The sequence below is a fragment of the Daktulosphaira vitifoliae genome, unplaced genomic scaffold, assembly GCF_025091365.1.
Source record: "Daktulosphaira vitifoliae isolate Bord-2020 unplaced genomic scaffold, ASM2509136v1 Scaffold_3, whole genome shotgun sequence".
In the NCBI taxonomy this organism is placed as follows: Eukaryota; Metazoa; Arthropoda; class Insecta; order Hemiptera; family Phylloxeridae; genus Daktulosphaira; species Daktulosphaira vitifoliae.
In genome coordinates this window covers 32,586,745-32,608,497 of record NW_026099574.1, presented here as the reverse complement: position 1 = coordinate 32,608,497, position 21,753 = coordinate 32,586,745, and the positions used below count along the sequence as shown (strand labels likewise).

Genomic DNA, 21,753 nt, shown 5'->3' with positions numbered 1-21,753 from the left:
TTTTAATTATAAAGCAAAATATATGTTTAAACACAACGAATCTAAGTGTACTACAATAATAAATGTAAACTTTTTTATGTATATTTCGGCGTGTTCAGTTTGGTTCCTTAGTCTATTATTTATAAAAGAATTTCCTTTAAAAAGAAGAGACGGCAGTCTGGTAATTTATCATAACAACATCCTAATTTTTATACCTATTGTTTATGAGCGAATTTATCCAATTATTTATCTATTAGAAGCTTTCGAATTAGTACATCTTTGTTTTGAATTGTTTTTCTACTATACAATAGTTAAAAAATGTTGTTGGATGTTTTTAGCTCAACTGAAAATAATTACGTTTGAATTCGAATTTGAACAATAAGTATAAATAAATAGTGAAATTAATAAACATGCGTGGAATTTATAATCTCATTTGGCTACATCTCTCAACGCGTGTAGTTCCGTTGGTTACTCAAGTCCTATGAAATTCCAAAAATCGTTCTACATCGATGTATTACACATTGTATGCTGTAAATATTAGCCGATTATTTTTAAAAATTATCATTATGTATTGCTATTATAAGCACCAAAATATATAATATCGGTGCTAATTGGTTATACTGCATTAGTCGGTATGTTTAATTTACTCTGTAATTCAGCAATGAACTAAATGGGCGTTTTTTCGATAAATAAATCATTAGACTGTACACCCGTGGGGTTTTTGTTTTTAATTCATACTGGAAGTTTATAAATTATATGTAACATAATTAAGATATCTTGTCAGACGCCATCATTAAAACGCTGCTTAATTTGCATTTATCTTCTTGATCCCGTGTCAAAGTTTTCATATATCATCAATGAATTAAATTATGAACAAATAAAAAATACTTTTTTTGTGGTGAATGTTTGATATTTTGATTAAGTGGTTTTTCAAAATTTACATTTGAGTTTGTATAATTAATATACTCTAATAATATACTATGTTTAGAATACGCATATTTTATAAATAGAGAGTAAAAAACTTCATCTATAATCAAAATGTTTTGTGTTTATTCAACATACAAATAACCGTTCCGATAAAATAGAAAAACAATGATTAATGGTATTAAATGTTTAACAGTATGAATGCCATCAATTATATAATTATTAAAATGTTTCAAAGTAACGCGTGAATATATTATTAAGTAAAGAAATACTTTTTGAACCAACATTTTTTTTGTGAAGACGATGGTATTTAAAATGTGTTTTATGACAGGTCACCTTATGAGCGGAGTGTAAAATTGAGTGAATGTTTTCCAAAAGAATGTTATTAAGTTATTAATTTTATTGTTATTATATAATTTTTTTGTGGGAAGTGTTGCTCTTTAATTTAATTCGAAAAAAAAATGCTTGGGGTACGAGGTTCCAATCTACGTATGGCAATGAATTTTTTCTTAATTTTTTTTAAGTTAGTATAAATTTTTAACTCGTTTGATTTTTATCTCATTTAGATTCCAAAACTTCAATAAAGATCAAGGATCCCATCACTTTAGTCGCCCCTTGTAAGAAGAAATTTCATATTCGTATTAAAATTATTTTACTATATTTTAAGTTTTAGCTTCGATGCAAAGCTGAGTATATATTTTTTTGTGACTATCATTTATTTTCTCTGCTCTAACTTGACCTACTTTTTACAATGATACGTCAAATGACTAAAATTCGTATCTAGTTGAAGATATTACCCTTAAAAATTGAAAAAAAAATTCTAATTTAAACAGTTAGTTATTACACGTTCTCCATAAAGACAATTAAAATCATTAATTTCTAATGTTTTCAAAATATATATTAACGAATGAAGTTTGATATAATAGGTTTCAACTACAAAATTAAATCATTTTACTTTGTAATTTAATAAATTTTTTACTGTAGTTGTGTGTGCTACTACTAGACTATAATATTACAAATTTTTTGGTAACATGTCGCTATATAAATCATAAATAAAAAAAATCCAGCACATTGGAGTCGCGGCATAGTGGGGACGTTGCATAGTTGGGTCCAATATAGATTTAATCTGACAGTGATTAAAATCACTATCATAAGAAACGCTTCGATGCAAATCAGTAGATAGTGTTTAATTCTAAGAAATTGGTGGATAATTACAAAAGCTGCATGATCTGCTAGTTCCTTATTAATACCCTGATTAAGATAAAGTATGTCGAATGAAAAAGGGATTATTAAAAAATATTATTTCTCATAAAAAAATTGTGTTGATTCGTACACTTTTCAATGAGTTATAGCATTATAAAGTTAAAAATGTAACCAACCCAACCCAACATCAACTCCTATTTCCTTAATTATATCCAGATTAGTAATTATTTTAATTATATATTATATAATTTTTATAATTAATTATTTTCAAATTATTATTGATTTTTAATATGTTAAAAGTAATCATTTTGAACCTACTTCTTTTTGTTCTTTAAAGTGAAAGTTTTAATAAAAAAAAAATGAATTTATTACCATAACTTTTAACTCAACTTGCAAGTTTGAAATAAATATTATTAAATAGAAAAAAATGAAATTGGTAGATTATTTCAAAAACAACAATAACACTTATTCCCTTAATTTTACCCCGATTTATAACTATAATATATGAATACATAATAATTACAGTAATTAAATTGAGTATGAAAGTGGTATTCAATAATATAATATTGTAATTTTTACGGAGACATTATTAAAATAAAAAAGAGTTATATATTCATATATTTTTAATGCGTATAGAAATTAAAGGAATTGATGCAATACTTTTTAATAAAAAAATTTTGTTATTTATGAATAAATACTCTAAACAAAAGGAACATTCATCAGAAAAAAAATATACTTTTCTAAATAAACTTTTCGTGATGTTTTCAAATGTGCAATTAAACTTTTTCTATTACTTCTAAGTTTTAATATTATTACTTATTATTAAAAAATAAGTATTTACATATAAAAAAAAATAATTAAGAACAAAAAAAATTGTATTAAATTAATACTGATTTTGATTTTTAATATGTTAAAGGTAATCATTTTGAACCTATTTTTTATTGTCTTTTAAAGTGAAAGTTTTAATGAAAAATACCTTCTCAGCTTCGCATCGAAGCTAAAAAATGAATTTGTTACCATAACTTATAGTTCAACTTGCAAGTTTGAAATTGACATTATTAAATTGAAAAAAATGAAATTTTTAAGATTAATATGCAATCTGGAAATTTTATAATTACTAATTACAGTACATTTATCAGATAAATTCAATTTTTTTACATTTTTATCGTAATAGATAACTGAAATAGAAAGAATACTAATCATATCCTAATATTTTTTGGTGTTTAAAAAAATTCTGCAATGAAATATTCAGAACTTAATTAATTTTAATAATTTACTTTAATTAAATAAACCAATCAAACCAAAGTAGTTAAAAATATTTACTCAATTGAGCGTATTATCAAAAATATAATTATAATTGTAAAAATCCATCGTTAACTTCAGGTGAAACTAAAAATCATTTTTTTTTTAAATTTATGATTTATATAGCAACATATTACTAAAAAATTTGGCATATTATAGACTGGTAGTAGCACACAGAAATAGAGTTAAAAAATTAATAAATTATAAAGTAAAATTATTTACTTTTGTAGTTGAATACTTTTATCATATCAAATCTAATTCGACAATAAATACTTTAAGAATATTAAAAATTAATGATTTTAATTATTTGTATGGAAAAAGCTGGTTAAGCTACTTTTTATTTGAATAAGGAATATTTTTTTGATTTTAAGAGTAATAACTTAAATATCATAAACTTAAATGAATCGACTTTAAAAAAGTAAAAAAATTTTAATAAGTATAATTTCATATGTCTTATGAACTTTATTCTATGTCAATGATATTATATAATATTCATGAAAGTCAGTTTATTCCCCTAATAAGATATTTTAAAATAAAATAAAATACAAAACCCAGAATTTTAATAAAAAAATAGCATATTTTTGAATACGGTAGCCTTTTGCGCATAGAAGATAGGTCGTCGGGACAAATTTTTTTTTTTCATTTAGTAGTACATAAAATAAGCTTTAATTTGATATATGTTTAAAGGACGCAGTATTTCCGGAACATTTTCAAAAATTAAGTTGAAAAAGTTAGTTTTTGTAAAAAAGTTGCTATTTTAAATCCCCCCTGTGAGCAGAATAAGTGTTAGATTTTCAAAAAAAAATGATATCAAATGAAAGGAAATTACCTAAGGTTTCAATATAAAGAAATATTATTTTGATTAGTTAATATTTAAAAAAGTTAGGGGAGTTTTAAGTACAAAAAACATTCCGACTGAAGGAAAAACATTTCATTTTTTTTTTAATTTCGACAGCCATTTGCACATAGAAGGCAGATCGTGGGGACAAATTTTTTTTTTTATTTTATAGTACATGAAATAAGCTATAATTTGATATATGTTTAAAGGACGCAGTATTTCCGGAACATTTTCAAAAGTTCAGTTGAAAAAGTTAGTTTTTGTAAAAAAGTTGCAATTTTAAATCCCTCCCCAGGCTGGCTAAGTGTTAAATTTTCAAAAAAATTATATCAAATGGAAGATAATTATCTAAGGTTATAGTTTAAGAAAAAAATTATGTTGATTTGTTGATTTTTGAAAAAGTTATGGAAGTTTTAAGAAAAAAAAGTGAAAAAAATGACAAAATTTGTCAATTTTTAAATTTGTAATTTTTTTGGATATTTCCCCCATTTGCGAGGAACGAGGGAGAATTTTTCAATTTTTAAGGGTAATATCTTCAACTAGATACAATTTGTGATCTTTTGACGTATTGTTAAAAGAAATCGGTCCAGTGAGAGCTGAGAAATATATATGTATAGATTACTTACAGTCTTTGTACACGATCCATGATTCTGGTTTTGACGGATCGTAATCGGGTNAAATAAAAAAAATAAACACATCATGGTAAAATTAATACCTTCTCAGCTTCGCACCAAAGCTAAAATGATTGTTATTTTCTCGTGAATTAACAATGGATTTTTACAATATAATCCGCATTTATAATACGCCTAATTGGGTAAATCTTTTTAACATCTTTGTTTCTTTTAGTAAATGTAAATCATTAAAATTAAATAAGTTCTTAATATTTCAATTGTAGAATCTTTTTAAACACCAAAAGTTACTATGAAATGATTACTATTATTTCTATTTAGCTTATCTATTACCATACAAATGCAAAAAAAAAATATTGAGCTTTTCTGATAAATTTACAATAAATAGTAATTATAAAACTTTCTGACTGCATATTGATCTTAACGATACAATTTTTTTAATTGTCATAAAATTTTCTATTTAATTATGTCAATGTCAAACTTACCAATTGAGCTAAAAGTTATGGTAAAATAAATTTTTTTTTTTATTATAAACATTTACAACAATCAACTTTAAACGATTAAAAAAATAGGTTAAACATGTCATTTTCCTTATTTTTAACATATTAATAATCAAAATCAGCATTTATTTAAAACAATTTTTTTGTTCTTAATTATTTTTAGCTTTTTTTATATGTAAATACTATTTTTTAATAATATTAAAACTTAGAAGTTATAGAAAAAGTCTAATTGCACATTTTAAAACATCGCGAANTTGAATTAGAAATCTAATTGCACATTTGAAAACATCGCGAAAAGTTTATTTAGAAAAGTATATTTTTGTTTCTGATGGAAGTTCCTTGTAGTACAATGTATAAAACTTATAACTTTGTTAACTGTTAAACTTTATCAAAAATGACCATATCAGTTTATTTTTTTTTTATTTAGATGCATGTCTTTATCTATCATTTGGTTTTTTTTTATAAATCTAACCATTTACCTGCCCACAAGAGGGATTCAAAATAATAACTTTTTTTTAGTTAAAGTAAATCATTAAAATTAATTCAGTTCTGGATATTTCAATTATAGAATCTTTTTAAATACCAAAAATTACTTAGAAATGATTACTNTAAATATCAAAAATTACCTTAGAAATGATATTATGATTTCTATTTAAGTGTTCTATTACGATAAAAATGCAAAAAACTAATGAGCTTTTCTGATAAATATACTGTATATAGTAATTATAAAATTTCCTGACTGCATATTAATCTTAAAAATAACATTGTTTTAATTCTCATAAAATTTTCTATTTAATGATTCATTCTAGTCAACGAAGGAGTAATTTTGACGAATAACAGAAAATATTCCCAACCAAATTTTTTTTTTTTTTAAGTAGGAAATTGGTGGATTATTCCAAAAGCAATATCAACTCTTATTTCTTTAATTATATCATGATTAGTAGTTCTTTGATTTTAAAATATAATATTTGAATATATACTAATTATAATTATTAAATTTAGTATGAAATTGATATTTAATATTGTAATTTAAACGGAGAAATTATAAAAATAATAAAGAAGTTATATTTTGCTTTACTTTTACGTGTATAAAAATTTAAAGAGCTTGATACAATAATTTTCAATAAAAACTGTTTGTTACTATAAAAAAATGTACTGGACTACAAGGAACTTTCATCAGAAGCTAAAATATACTTTTCTAAATCAACTTTTTGCGTTGTTTTCAAATCTGCAATTAGACTTTTTCTATCACTTCTAATGTTTAATATTATTACTAATTATATATAAAATAATATTTAAAAGAAAAAAAATTTGTTTTAAAATTATTACTGATTTGATTTTTAATATGTAAAAAATAATCAGTCCAAATTTTCAATTTAACCTATTTTTTTGATTCTTTAAAGTTTTTTTTTTTTTTTATTCAAATAACTTTATAAAATTTACATCTATACAAAATATATGCACAACCGTAAATGGGTTAACAGTAGTGAAAAAAAAATTACAATATGACTTGAATGGTAGGGGGGCACCCAATGGAACTACCTACTTTGAATTATGTTTTTTGATTTCATTTTCTTTTTTTTTTTTCTATAGGAGGTCTCTACACCATTTTCTTTTAATCTTCTTGGCGAATTGTCGGGGATGTGTTTTGAATAGAGGTATTGAATATTAGGGTTTGGGTGAGAGTTTAATTTGTTATGAAGTTTTAGGTAAGCAGTTTTGGCAATATTGTTAACATAACTAATTTGAAGATCTGAATGGAGAGTTTTATTAGGGACGTACCAAGGGGAATTGGTGAGTGTTCGTAGGCAAATGGATTTAAAGGATTGGATTTTTTGGATGTTGGATGGAGCGGCACAGACCCAGATTTGAATACCATAAAACCATAGTGGAAAGATAAGAGTTTTATAGATGAGTGTTTTTAGCTTTAGAATAAGTTTGGAACTTAAGAGAGAGCGAAGTAGATGGAGTCGGGTGTTTAATTGTTTTCTTTTTTCAGTTATATGGTCTTTCCAAGTTAGTCGTTTGTCAAAAATGAGGCCTAAGTATTTTACTTTATTATTTTGAGGGAGTAAAGTGTTGTAGAGTTTGACTGGTGGACAGATGTCTGGTCGAAGAGAAAAGGTGATGTGGTTTGATTTGCTTGTATTTACTTTAATTTTCCATTCGGTAAATCATTTTTCTAAAAGATTGAGGTGGTGTTGGAGTTTGAAATTTGTTATTAAGGGATCAGCGACTGATGCTACTATGCTTGTATCGCCAGCAAAAGTATTTAAGATTGTGAAGGTAGATCTAGGTATATCAGCTGTATATATTAAGTACAAAAGGGGGGATAGGTCACTGCCTTGGGGAACTCAGGCGTTTATAGTGAAATGGTTAGAAAGTGTGTTGTTTATATTTACTTGGAAAGAACGTTGGTCTAGGTAAGATTTTAATATTAAGTAGTATGGTGTTGGGAAGTATGATTTTAGCTTGTGGAGTGACCCTTCGTGCCATAACATATCGAAAACTTGGGCTATGTCTAAAAAGACACCTGAACAGTATTTTTTTTGTTCAAGAGATTCTTTAAAGTTGATGAAAAATTTTCGATAAAGATTTGTGAAAGTTTATATTAAAAAAAATTGAATATATTACCATAGCTTTTAGCTCAATTACAAGTTTAAAATTTACATCTAGGTCAGTCAATAAAGGAAAAATTGCGGAAAAAATTCCCAACCAAATTTTTTTTTTTTTAAAGTTGAATTTAAATATGTATAATTACATACTAATAGTCCTCATTGATTGGAATTGAGTTTTTTTTTTACAGGCTCGCAAAAGTTCAAAAATATGAGCTTTTTTAATTTTCTCAAAAAATATTTAACTTAAAAAAAAAGTTTCGTACAAAAGTTGTTTAAAAGACAATTATAAACAAAAAAATTATCTTATATTTTTTCATTTAAACAAATATTTTTCGAGTTACATTACATTTAATACGAGTACTAAAATTTATTTTCCATATTTTTCATTTTACGGTTATTTTTTATCATGTTATACTTACATGAGACACAATGTTATACATGCATATGTGTGTATGAGTTTATTTATTTATTGTATCAATAAAGTGTAGTGTATATTACTATACAACCAATAGAGTAGGTAATTGATTTGATGCTATATTGTTTAAAACCAACTAAACGCTAAATTGTACATTCCCAAACAACAATCATATTAAGTCAATTGCCACTGGAATTTCTGGTAACCTTCTTCCTTTTCCTTGCTCTAATCCCAACTACTTGGGATCACCCACCCTTATCCTAAACTTCCACTTGACACGATCTCCCATATCATCAACGTTTACATAAGCCGTCCTCATAATGTTATATAATCACATTCAATGAACATCCTTCCATCTCTTTTTTGGTTTTCCTTTACTACTTCTTCCTTCAACATTCATTTCTATAACTATTCATTGAGCTTCCGATTCCTCTCTCTTCATAACATTACTAAACCATCTAAGTCTATTTTCTCTCATCTTATCTACAATTGACACTACACCTAAACTCACTCTTATATACTCGTTCCTTATTTTAACTTCTCTAGTCACTCCACTCATCCAACTAAGCATTTTCATCTCTGCTACACTTATTCTCTGCTCTACTTTCTTATCAACCGCCCAACACTATGAACCATACATCATAGCTTGCCTCACAATTTCATACTGAATTTAAAAACTATAATTAGTATTTATTCATATATTATATTTTAAAATCGAAGAACTACTAATCAGGATATAATTAAAGAAATAAGAGTTGTTGTTGCTTTTAGAATAATACACCAATTTCTCTAAATGAAACACTATCTACAGATTTGCATCGAAGCGTTTCTTATGATAGTGATTTTAATCACTGTCAGATATCATCTATACTTGTCCCATCTATGCCTCGTCCACACTGTGCCTCGACCCCACTGCGCTACCGTTTTTTTTTTAATTGTTTCGATGCTAAACTAAGAAGTTATTAACCTTGTGGTGTTTTTTTTGTCTGTCCATAAAAATTATCAGCTTTCACTGGATCAATTCTGATGATAATACGTCAAAATAACCGATCTGATATCTAGTTAAACTAATATTCATCAAATATTGGAAATTTTAAGAAATATTTATATATTAAAAAAATATTTAAGAAATTTAGACGAATATCTACTATAAAAAATGGATATTACTAAAAAATAATTTTTTTTTAAATAAATATCTCCACAAATTATAAAAGTACATAATTTTGTTTTTATACTAATTTACACAGTAAAATTATATCAATTAAATGAAATATTTTTTAATCAGCATAAACCAAAATATACGTTGCTTAACCACGTTGATTTCAATTCTCAATTAGGTTAATTTGCATCATCTCTTTTTTTGAGATAAATAATAAATTATAATTGCGAGTATTTATATTAAAATATAATTTTGATTTTTTATATGTTAAAAATAATCCACGCAAAATTTTGATTCATTATGTCATATTTAACCTATTTTTTTGTACTATAAAGTTATTTTTTAAAAAATTTATAGTTTAAATATGTTGAACTACTAAGCTTTTTATTAGTTTAACTTACAAGTTTGAAATTAATAACATTCAATAGAAAATTTTAAGAAAGGTTTGACAATGATTTTGTTTAGATTTATATATGGTCAGGAACTTATATAATTACTTTTATCAGTAAAATTATAAAAAAATCCAAAATTTCGTTAAAATCATATTTTTTGTATTTATATCGTAATAAATAATTTCAATAAAAATAATCTCTATGTAATCCTTAGTGTTTAAATATATGCTATAATTAAAATATTCAGAACTATATGCTGTATAGTTATATTTTATATTTTTTTTCTTATTAGTAATAATATCAAAAGTTAGTGCCCATAAAAAAATCGATATGTAAAATTGATATCAGAATGAAAAATTTATCAAAAAGAGTAACCCTAGCCCCTTTTCGGGGCCGCGCCAAAAGTTCTGGGAGCCCATCCGATTTTTTGTGCTGGTTGAGCAAAAAAAAAAAGGTCTGTAATAAACGGTTGTTTGAGTTAAAAGAATAGTCAATAAAAATTTGTATACGTCGAAGAATTCATTATATACCAAATAATACATATTAAACTCATAAATCATGTTCGTCAGGCACAATAAACACGAGTTACATTTTACATTTTCTTATATTTGTACATTTTTCTTTAATGTTTTCATTTTGCATGTAATCTTCAAAGTCCGATTCTTCTTGTACTGTTTGATTATATATATATCATCTACGTCGTTGATATTTGTTTTTGAAATTTTAGGCCAGAATTCGGCAAACGACAGTAATTGTTCTTTTAATGCATGCTTATCAATATGTGGTAATAGTTCACAAATCTTGTTTAAGACATTTGAATGTATTTCATTTTGTCTGATATTTATAAATTGCCTTGGTTNTCATTTTGTCTGATATTTATAAATCGCCTTGGGTCAAATAGTTCAAAATCACCATACAACTCATTACTACCAGAAAATCTATTCTCTAAGCAAGTAATAATAGTATCCATAACGACACTAAAAGTTTTTATTTCATAAATTTTTTTTGGAGAAGCTCCGTTTTCCGGGTCAATGTTGGGGTTATCTTCAAAACGTCGTGGAATGATTATTCTTCTTTTTTGAGGTAATTCTAACTTAATATCAATTTCTGTTTAGTGTTTCCATATAGCTTCCAATGTAAATATTGAAAATTCTTTTGCAGCTGCACTTATCGATGAAAATTGACTTTGATTTTCTTTTAATAACTTTATAGTTACTTCAATTTTTCGCCAGGCCTGTATATAATCATGACTAAATGTTTGAAAATAATCAGACAGAGCAGTAAAGAACTTAAATATTTGTAGAAACATTATAGCTGTTAATGTTGTTTCATAACATTTGAGTCCATGTAGTAAACTTCCCGCTATACTTCTTACACTAGTTGCAAAACTATTAACTTTATTTCATAAAGTGCTAAAACAATTGGCACATAGGTTAGTTTTTTGCATTCTTCATTTTCGCCTTCATTTGTCCACAAAATAATAGGACCAAATATTTTTACGACGGCATCATTTTTAGACCTCGATCTAGTTACAATTAATATATTATCAAATGTGATTGACGGCCAGAATTACTTTTGATACGTATTTGAACCGGTTTATCGGAATTGTTATTTCCGCTCGGTGGTATATTTGCGTCAATGTGTTGCGTCATTCGTGTCACCTCATCGTACATAAAAACTTTGACATTCATAAACATTGAGCCTTTTATAAGATTCTTTAAAAAAAAAACAAATAATTCCTGCAGAAGGCCGAAAAAAGAGATTACTATAACCTTACTCTAAGTAATTTGTTGCAGTACAATATTCAATACGTGAGCATAGCACCATGTATTAATGTGCCTTGGAAGCAGTTCTTTAAGTTTTACCTGGACTCCATTTTACTCTCCATTCATATAAGCAGCTCTATCAGAGGCGTCTGCAATACAATTATCTAATCTAATATTTTTAGAAATTAAAATTGATTTCAACAAATCAAATAACCCTTGTCTTGAAGAGGACATTACTTTTTTCAAAGCTATAACTCTTTCCTTAACTTCTACTGAAGATTTTTCATTTTCGACATTCTCTTTCAAATATCGCAAAACAATTACACATTGATCATGAGTTGAAACATTCATAGTTGTATCTATTGTAAATAAATAGTTATATTTAAATTATTTTTGACTAGAAGGTCACATAAATCAATTTTGACTTCAGAATTAGTGATTTGAAGGTCAATATTTTCGTTGTCACACAAATAAATTTTAACCGCAGAATTGTCCGACTGCATTTATATAACTAGATGAATGTGATACAGAAATATAATTATAGAGTGTTTGATTTTTACGAGGTATCTTTATCGGCTCTAAATTGAGGTTATTTTACGAAGCAGTTAAAAAATAATTTGTCTTTTTTTTAGATTTATTTGCTATCTCCTCGAGACATTTCTTATTATGTTCTTTTTGTTTTAAAGAACCGCTCTTATGATATTTGTTATTTTGGTCGATGTTATCCTATTTCATTATGAATTAGCCTAATAAATACAAAATTAATTGTATATATTTTTTTAAACTAAAAATATGATTTTAGGGTTAGTAAATATTGTAGTAGTATTCGTTTCCAAAACTTAATAATTTTTATAAAAATGATATCAAATTAAAGGAAAATATCTAAGGTTTTAGTATAAAAAAAAATTATGTTGATTTTTGAAAAAGTTATGGAAGTTTTAAGAAAAAAAAATGACAAAATTTACCAATTTTATTGGATATTTTCCCCATTTGCGAGGAACGAGGGAAAATTTTTCAATTTTTAAGGGTAATGTCTTCAACTAGATACTATTTGAGATCTTTTGACGTATTGTTGAAAGAAATCGGTCCAGTGAGAGCTGAGAAAAAGTGGCAACGGACAAAAAAAAAACACATCATAGTAAAATTAATACCTTCTCAGCTTCGCATCAAAGCTAAAAAAAACGTAGTTTAATAAAAAATTATTTTGTTTGGATGTATTATGTTTATAACGGCCTCCCTAGGTTATTTTGAAAATTACACTACTTGATGTTTGTCTATTACAACGAAAAGAATGTTCTCAATTTTATTTTTGGATTTTTTGAAAAATTATTTAAAAATAATTTTTACTTTTTTCCTAAACACTATTTTTTTTTTTAATTTTAGCTTCGATGCGAAACTGAGAAAGTACTATTTTACCATGACGTGTTTTTTTTATCTGCCGCCTACTTTTCTCAGCTTAGACATGACCGATTTTGATGAACTATACGTAAAAAGACCAATAATTGAATCTAATCGTATCCCGTAAAAGGGGAAAGTATTAAAAAAAAAAATAATGTGCTATCGTTTTAATATTAACTTCAACCATAAAAACCAATAGAAAAATTAAATGCTTTTGTTAAATTATCTGACTTTTCTAAAAATAATATTAATGTTTTTCGTGTTACAGTCAGTAAAATTAAGTTTTTATAATCAAAAAAGTTGTTTTTTTCTTGTTGCCAAAATTTCAGAAATTCTCTAATATTTGTTTAGAAAGGTAAGAAAACTACATGGTACGAGTAAATTACAAATGGGATTCTCCATGAAAACTTTTAGTAAAATCGAAAAAACGGAAAAATATCATACTTTACACATAGCTTTAATATTGATTAATGTGGATGCTCTTTATATTGTAATATACGTGCAGTATAATTTAAATTTTTTATTTGTTGCTAAGCAAGAATGAGTAAACATAATTTTATACGCTATAGTTATAGATTTACGTAATTATTGCATGCACTTCCAATTTTATTTAGTATACATGTCATAAAGAGTCGGATTGAGATTTTTCAGCCTACCAAGATTTTATGTTTCAGCCCTTAACAAAAAGTCAGCCAATACGACAAAAGCTGTTGTACTCATCACTTATTTTATTTACATCCTAGTCAAAGAAAAAACATAATTATTCTTTTGTGATCACTTTTTAGTAGATGAATTCATTATATGCGATCTAACCTACCCCTCAAGGAATCGAACATCCATTCATATTCCGACTCAATCTATCTCTTATAGTTATAATAATTCGCTGTACTGTATGCTTCGTAGTGCCAATCAACGCCATTAGCACATTTTTACTAGCACCCCTCTGTTGTATCACTAAGTACTGTATTATTATATACTTAATCTTTAATTAATAAAATCACTTAGTTGTAAACATTATGTAAATTGCCGTTTGGCGCGAATAAATTAAATAAAATAATTTTTTTTTTTGATTGTCAGGAAAGAAATTGAGGATTTTTGTAAAAAAAACATTATTAAAATTTAGGCAGTTGGCTTTTACTAACTAATTTGCTGTAGTATCATGGAGGCCCATATACCATAATTTTTGGGGGCCCCACCGCGATTTTCCCGAAATCCCGGTGGGCCAGTCCGCACACAAAATTGCAACACAAAATTATAAAATATCAATTTTATACTATACTTAATTGCTATAATAAATATTTATTCATATCATATACTTATAAATCAAAGAACTACTAATCAGGAATAATGAAGGAATTAGGAATTTCATTTTGCTTTTGATATAATCCACCAATTTCTTAAAATTCTATCTATAGATTACCATCGAACCGTTTTTATTATGATAGTGATTTTAATAACTGCCAGATATCATCTATACTGGACCCAACTATGCCAAGACCCACTGTGCCGCCACATCACTGTTCTACCTTTTTTTTTTTATATAACTTTTGCTACTTTTTCTCAGCTCTCACTGGACCGATTTCTTTCAAAAATACGTCAAAAGTTCACAAAACGTATCTAGTTGAAGACATTGAAAAAAATTGATAAATTTTCCCTCGTTCCCCGCAAATGGGGGAAATATCCAAAAAAATTACAAATTTAAAAATCGGTAAATTTTGTCATTTTTTTCACTTTTTTTTCTTAAAACTTCCATAACTTTTTCAAAAATAAACAAATAAACTTAATTTTTTTTTAAACTAAAACCTTAGATATTTTTCTTTTATTTGATAACATTTTTTGAAAATTTAACACTTAACCTGCTTATTGGGGGGGGATTTAAAATAGCAACTTTTTTACAAAAACTAACTTTTTCAACTTAATTTTTGAAAATGTTCCGGAAATACTGCATCCTTTAAACGTATATCAAATTAAAGCTTATTTTATGTTCTATAAAATCAAAAAAAAAAAAATTTGTCCCGACGACCTATCTTCTATGCGCAAATGGCTACCATATTCAAAAATATGCTATTTTTTATTAAAATTCTAGGTTTTATATTTTATTTTAAAATATCGTATTAGGAGAACACATGGTGAAAATAGCTACCGTATTTAAAAATATGCTATTATTGTGTTAATATTCTTGGTTTTGTATTTCCATCGAACATCCATTCATATTCCGACTTAATCTATCTCTTATAGTTATAATAGTTCGCTGTACTGTATGCTTCGTAGTGTCAATCAACGCCATTAGCACATTTTTACTAGCACTCCTCTGTTATATCACTAGTTACTTTATTATTATATACTTAATCTTTAATAAATTAAATCACTTAGATGTAAACATTATGTAAATTGCTGTTTGGCGCGAATAAATTAAATAAAATAATCTTTTTTTTGCTTGTCAGAAAGGAAATTGGAGATTTTTGTAAAAAAAACATTATTAAAATATAGGCAGTTGGCTTTTATTAACTGATTTGCCGTAGTATCAAGGGGACCCACCGGGATTTTCCCGATATCCCGGTGGGCCAGTCCGCACCCGTTTTTGACTATGATAAAAGTTCCTTGTCAAACCTTTAATTCATAATCAACAACAAATTATTTTCTGAAAAGTTATGATTTTGCCAATAAAAGTAATAACCACTTTATAATTTTTTATAAGTTTCCTGGAAAAATTGCAACACAAAATTATTAAATATAAATTTTATACTATACTTAATTGCTGTAATAAATATTTATTCATATCTTATACTTATAAATCAAAGAACTACTAATCAGGAATAATGAAGGAAATAGAAATTCATTTTGCTTTTGATATATTCCACCAATTTCTTATAATTCTATCTATAGATTAACATCAAAGCGTTTCTTATGATAATGATTTTAATCACTAACAGACATCATCTATACTTGTCCCTAGCATGCCACTTCCACACTGTGCATCGGCCCCATTGTGCTAACGTTTTTTTTTTTTTTTTATATTTCTTTTAGTTACATTTTTTTCTTAATTTATTAATTATTTTTTTTTTTATGTTCAAACCTTATACCTTATAATGATGTAAAATGTATTTTATCATATTTATTTATTTTTTATGTGGCAATATAAGTAATTTGTAATAAACAAAAAAAAAGAAAGGTTAAGGGGTAAAGATGGTATTAATGAAATCGTATCTCGGGGTCTAACTTATATTTATTTATTAAATAATAAAATACCCCTACCTCATTTATTCCTATTTTTGTTTATTACGTGATTTTTTAGAAGTAAGACATGCAAATAAATATTCGCACTTACCTTTATTTCCTTTAGTAATTGATTGAGTTGGTTTTATGGTGATTTCTTCTTTCAGTGTTAACTGTCGTTTATACTGTTTGCGTTTATTTCGATAAATTAGTATCTCTGTGTATATAAGACTTAGAAAAAGGATTCTCTATAATGGGACCTGCGTCTATTATAATTTTTTACCCCTTTTTTTATTTATTTTCTTTAAATTCCTATTATATTATACTATGTTTTTACTTATAATATTTGCGATGAATTCCCTACAGTCGATATCGATATTCTTAAAATTTACTCTGAACTAGTCAAAATATAATTATAAGAATATGTCTATCTATATTCAAAATATAATTAACAAGACTGTGGTGGCCCAGCGTTTCTCAGCGTAAAGCCTTGGCTGGCGCGGACACAGTTACCTCGCTAATATATTTTAAATATTATTTCAATACATCTTCTACTATCCTTTACGTCAACTGCCTACACGTTACCGAAAGGTAATTGGCATAGTCCTTTAAGGCTGGCGGGTACACAGGCATAAAGTACTACTACTAAAACTAGTTAATTCTAATCACAAATTATGCTTCTTCATTTAGTTCGGCACATTTAAGGCTGTTCATAAATGTAGGGCACAATAAGCTTTATTATGAATATACGATAATGTATAAGGCTATTATGCCTGTATAAATAAAATTACGCTTCTTCACTCTCTTCGGCACATTTGAGGCTGTCCAGAAATGAAGGGCACAATAATATTTAAAATTCTTATATATTACAAACTATGTCTAAATAAATAAAATTACGCTTCTTCACTCTTTTCGGCACATTTGAGGCTGTCCAGAAATGAAGTGCATAATAATATTTAAAACCTTTATATATAAATAGATATAATGTCTATTTGTCGTGAGAACATTAGGTGATAATAAAATAAATAAAAACTTGTTCCTGTGTAAAATATTAATAAATCATCTAAGACAATGTTCACCACTTAGGATGATACATAAAAAAAAACTAAGTCACAGAGATAAAATATTTACTTATACTGACGCAGATTCCATGTAAGAGAATATTTATAAGAGAGATCGTCCGAAGTCGTCAGAGGTCCAAGAAAAAACGCGACGAGAGCAGGAGCAGCCCTTTTTACGAGAAAAAATGGCTTTTTATACGCCGGATGAAGTAAGCCAGCGATCTCTAATGAAATTCCTAAGATGTTGGATAATTATTTGTGATTGGTTAATTGTGATAGAAACCCTGCCGTGGGCGTAGTTAATGAATTGTAGGGGACTGGTTTGAAACATGTGTTGATAAATAGTTATTTTTATTACCCTAAAAGGGAAACATTCCTTAGATGATTTTTGGCTTTATTCATATATATGTGATATTTAGTACATGTGTTAATAATTATACTACAAATTAACTAGCTTATTTCTTTGATAATGACGTAATAAAGAAAATTACTAGTCGATAACAACTATTGGACCAGTATTCTTGAAACTATTAAAACGTTATAGTGAAGATTCGAGATAAGGTGTGGGTGTAGTTATTTTTATCACTAGCCGTTTCTTGGCTGAACTTGCCTTTCCGCCAAGGTATAGAAACGACAATAACTTCTGAAGTACTATTTCAAAAATTGTTATCCAACAGCCATTTTTGTAATTAGATCTTTTAAATAATCTAGTCAGTTATGTATGGTGTTATTTTTAAAAATAAAGTAATACCCTTATAACGTATAAGAGATGAACAAAAAATACTTACTCATTGATAAATTGAGAAAAACATTCCCCTAAAAGATATCAAAAAATAAAATCTAGAAATTATTTTTATTTTTCGATTAATTAAATGATTCATGATAAATGCATTATTAGTATAAGCATTAAAAATTTTAAAAATAAGTTAATTGTTACCACAATTGTGAACAGCAGAATCCCTTTATTTTACTAATTATAAATACCCAATATAATACTGTCAAATTCAGTGAATATATCACAAGTCTAACTCATATTTTTCAAACAGACAAAAAAAATTTTTGTGTGTAAAAGTCATATACTAATTATTCAATTAATTAAGTAAAAAGAAAAGAACAACAAGAAAAATACAAAAAAGTAATAAATAATATTAATTTCAGACATCTTTTTTTTTTTAGATCAATTACTCATACAAGGGCAGAACAACCTTACTCCGAAATAAAATGCAAAACCAAATTCGAGAGAAATTTATTTTAAATGATCGAATATTAAAGATTCTAAATTTGCATTGTGAACTTAATCCATTTAATCTGACAGCAATACGCAATTTCAAGTTTTATCAACTCTTTTATGTTCTATTATTATTAGTGGAATTTATTGTAATCAATTGCTATGTGTTTATTGGTTTTTACTATGTGAAAAACGATTTTATTTCAGCTACACAATTATTTATATATATTATATCCGCTATTCAAATATATCTAAACAACTATAGACTTTCTAAAAAATATGGTGAATTAAGGAAATTATTAGATGCAACGAGTAGCTATTTTTTGTCTTCTAATTATAAAGCAAAATATATATTTAAACACAACGAATCTAAGTGTACTAAAATAATAAATATAAACTTATTTATGTATATTTCGTCGTGTTTAGTTTGGTTCCTTAGTCCATTATTTATAAAAGAATTTCCTCTAAAAAGAAGAGACGGCAGTCTGGTTATTTACCATAACAACATCCTAAATTCATTCTTAAGTTTTATACCCATTTCGGTTTATGAACAAATTTACCCAATTGTTTATCTATTGGAAGCTTTCGAATTAGTACATGCTTGTTCTGAATTGTTTTTCTACTATACAATAGTTATACAATTTTGTTGGATGTTATCAGCTCAACTGAAAATAATTACGTTTGAATTCGAATCATTTGGATATGAAAATGTTGAATTAGGTACGTGTGAAATGATTATAGTTAATCTTTATTTTATCAATGATTTTTGATAATACAAAAGGAAACCATAAATTTTTCATTGCTAGTAAGATTTTAAATTAATTATTAATTTTCCAAATAGAACAAAAAAACGACTCTTACTACATGAAACATTTGAATCAAATACTTTTGGATCAGACAAAGATAAATGTGTAAGTTGATAAAATTATTTTATATCAAGGTGACTACAATCATTGTAATCTTTTTTATACTTAACACTTATTTTTATGTATTGTTAAAATGATATATTTATTCTTATCATCATGTTACGAATATTATCTGCGTTTTTATACAATGATTAATTGTCAAACATAGTTTTTTAAAACGCATTTTGTTATTCATAACATGGTAGATGATCCAATAACTAATTCGATGTTACATTTTTATTAATCATTATTATTCTTATTAGTTCAATTAAGAAATTTCATGAAATCATGAAACCGATGACGTGGTTTACTTTTGTATATTGTTTAAATATTTTAAATGCTCTCACATATGTGTGTATATTGGTATGTATTTTCAAATTTAACAATCAAGTGATTTTCATAATTTGATGAGAAATTTGTTTGTAGATTTACTTTCAAAATGACTGCGTATTGTCAGTTCCTTTGGTGAAAATATTATTAGGAACATCATTGATCATTATCGATTTGTTTGTTATAAGCTATTTTTATGGTTATCTTGAAAATCAAGTAAATAAAATTTAGAAGTAGTTAGTACATTTTAATTATGACAAAGTAGATAGGTATTTCAGCAACTTTGTTAAACGCAACCCACTCCTCAACCCATCTATAGCTGGTTCGCCTTATTTCGTTGGCCTAATATTTGTATGGTCATTTTCCATAAATATAGTGATATTATTATCATTTATGCATTAATATTTATTATTGTGCAAAAATAATTTGTAGCGTATAGAGGAATAATGAAAAATTATGTATGTAATTTACTTAATATTTAGAAGTGCTTTCATTGCATTAAATGATATATAATTTGCTTCACATTAATGTTACTTTTTTTTTTTTTATAAAGCCAAGAGGTTGGTTTGTCAGCACAGTATCCTAAGGCGAACTGGCCTAATGTTATTTGGTAATTTAATTTTACTTATTACATACATTTATTTATTAAGTAAATTTTTGTTTTTTAAATTTAAGTAAAAGTATGTAAGTATATCAGGTTTTCAAATTATTTTAAGACACTTAAAATAAACGCTGTTTATTTTATTTAATATACCCGGCATAATTATTTCATATCAAATAATTTGCAAATTGATCATATTTGTTTATATTGTAGTATAAATAGATATCACGATAGATTGATATCAATCAATAATAGAAAAAGATAAAGGTATCATAAAAAACAATACAAAATATTAAAGTTGCTGTCAAATATTTGATTTAAAGAATTGTATTTTGACGGGCAAACCTACGGCCAATGAAATGAGGCGAACCACTACTATGTGTGAGAAGGGCGGGATGCGTCAAACGGTCTAAAACTCGTTTGTTGCTGACATACCTATCTATTTTGTCATGATTTTAATTACATTTTGAATAAAATTTTATATACATATTCCATATATGACATTTTAAAATATTTATACAAATAAATTTTTATCAAAAATTTACGAAAAAAGTATGTCTCATGAATAAAAGTACGAAACAGTAAAGTGCATAAAGTATAATAAACAAACATAGTTTAAATGAATTTTAATAATTTTTAATAAAACATTTTACTCCGTATCTACATTTTAATGTTTTGTATAATAGTTTACTATGGATTACTACTAAACTATTGTTTATTTAGAGCTATGTTATAGTTATCTCGAAAATTAAGTTAAATTATTAATATAATTTTTGATTGAACCACATCAAAAATGTAATTGAATAAATAAATTTTGATAGTAGGCAGCACGTTTTGATGTAATTTTTACTTAAATATGATATAAATACTTAATTAATGACGTTAATAAGTGTTTATAAAAAAAATGTTAGAGAGTTCTTTTCAAAAATTTATTAACGAACAAAATACACCCCTATGACTTCACTATCATAGATGCGGAGTGTTTAATGTAAATTAGAACTTTATCAATATACATGCTTTTTGTATTGTCTGTTGGTGTATTTATATACTTACAACAATGTGCCTTACTCCCACTGATAATAAATGATCCATATCTGTCATAAAAAACCAACACAATTTTTTTATAGAAAAATGCTTGTTATTTATTAACAAAATTAATTATTATATGAGAATAATATGTAAAACTTTACTACTTCATTAATGACCATTCTCCATAAATTTTAGTGACTTCTATTTTAACATTTATACTTTATACTATTTTATCAGATGAATGGATTACAGTTTGCTAT

At 26.0% G+C, this 21,753-nt stretch overlaps 1 protein-coding gene across 1 annotated transcript in view; it reads left to right on the top strand.

The window, feature by feature from the left end:
* Positions 1-21,753, top strand: part of LOC126902114 (odorant receptor 46a-like) — a 143,677-nt gene that overhangs the window by 16,748 nt on the left and 105,176 nt on the right. The window contains exon 2 of the mRNA XM_050679139.1: positions 19,223-19,348. Coding sequence (XP_050535096.1) covers positions 19,223-19,348 — 126 coding nt within the window. The remainder of the gene's footprint in view (positions 1-19,222; positions 19,349-21,753) is intronic.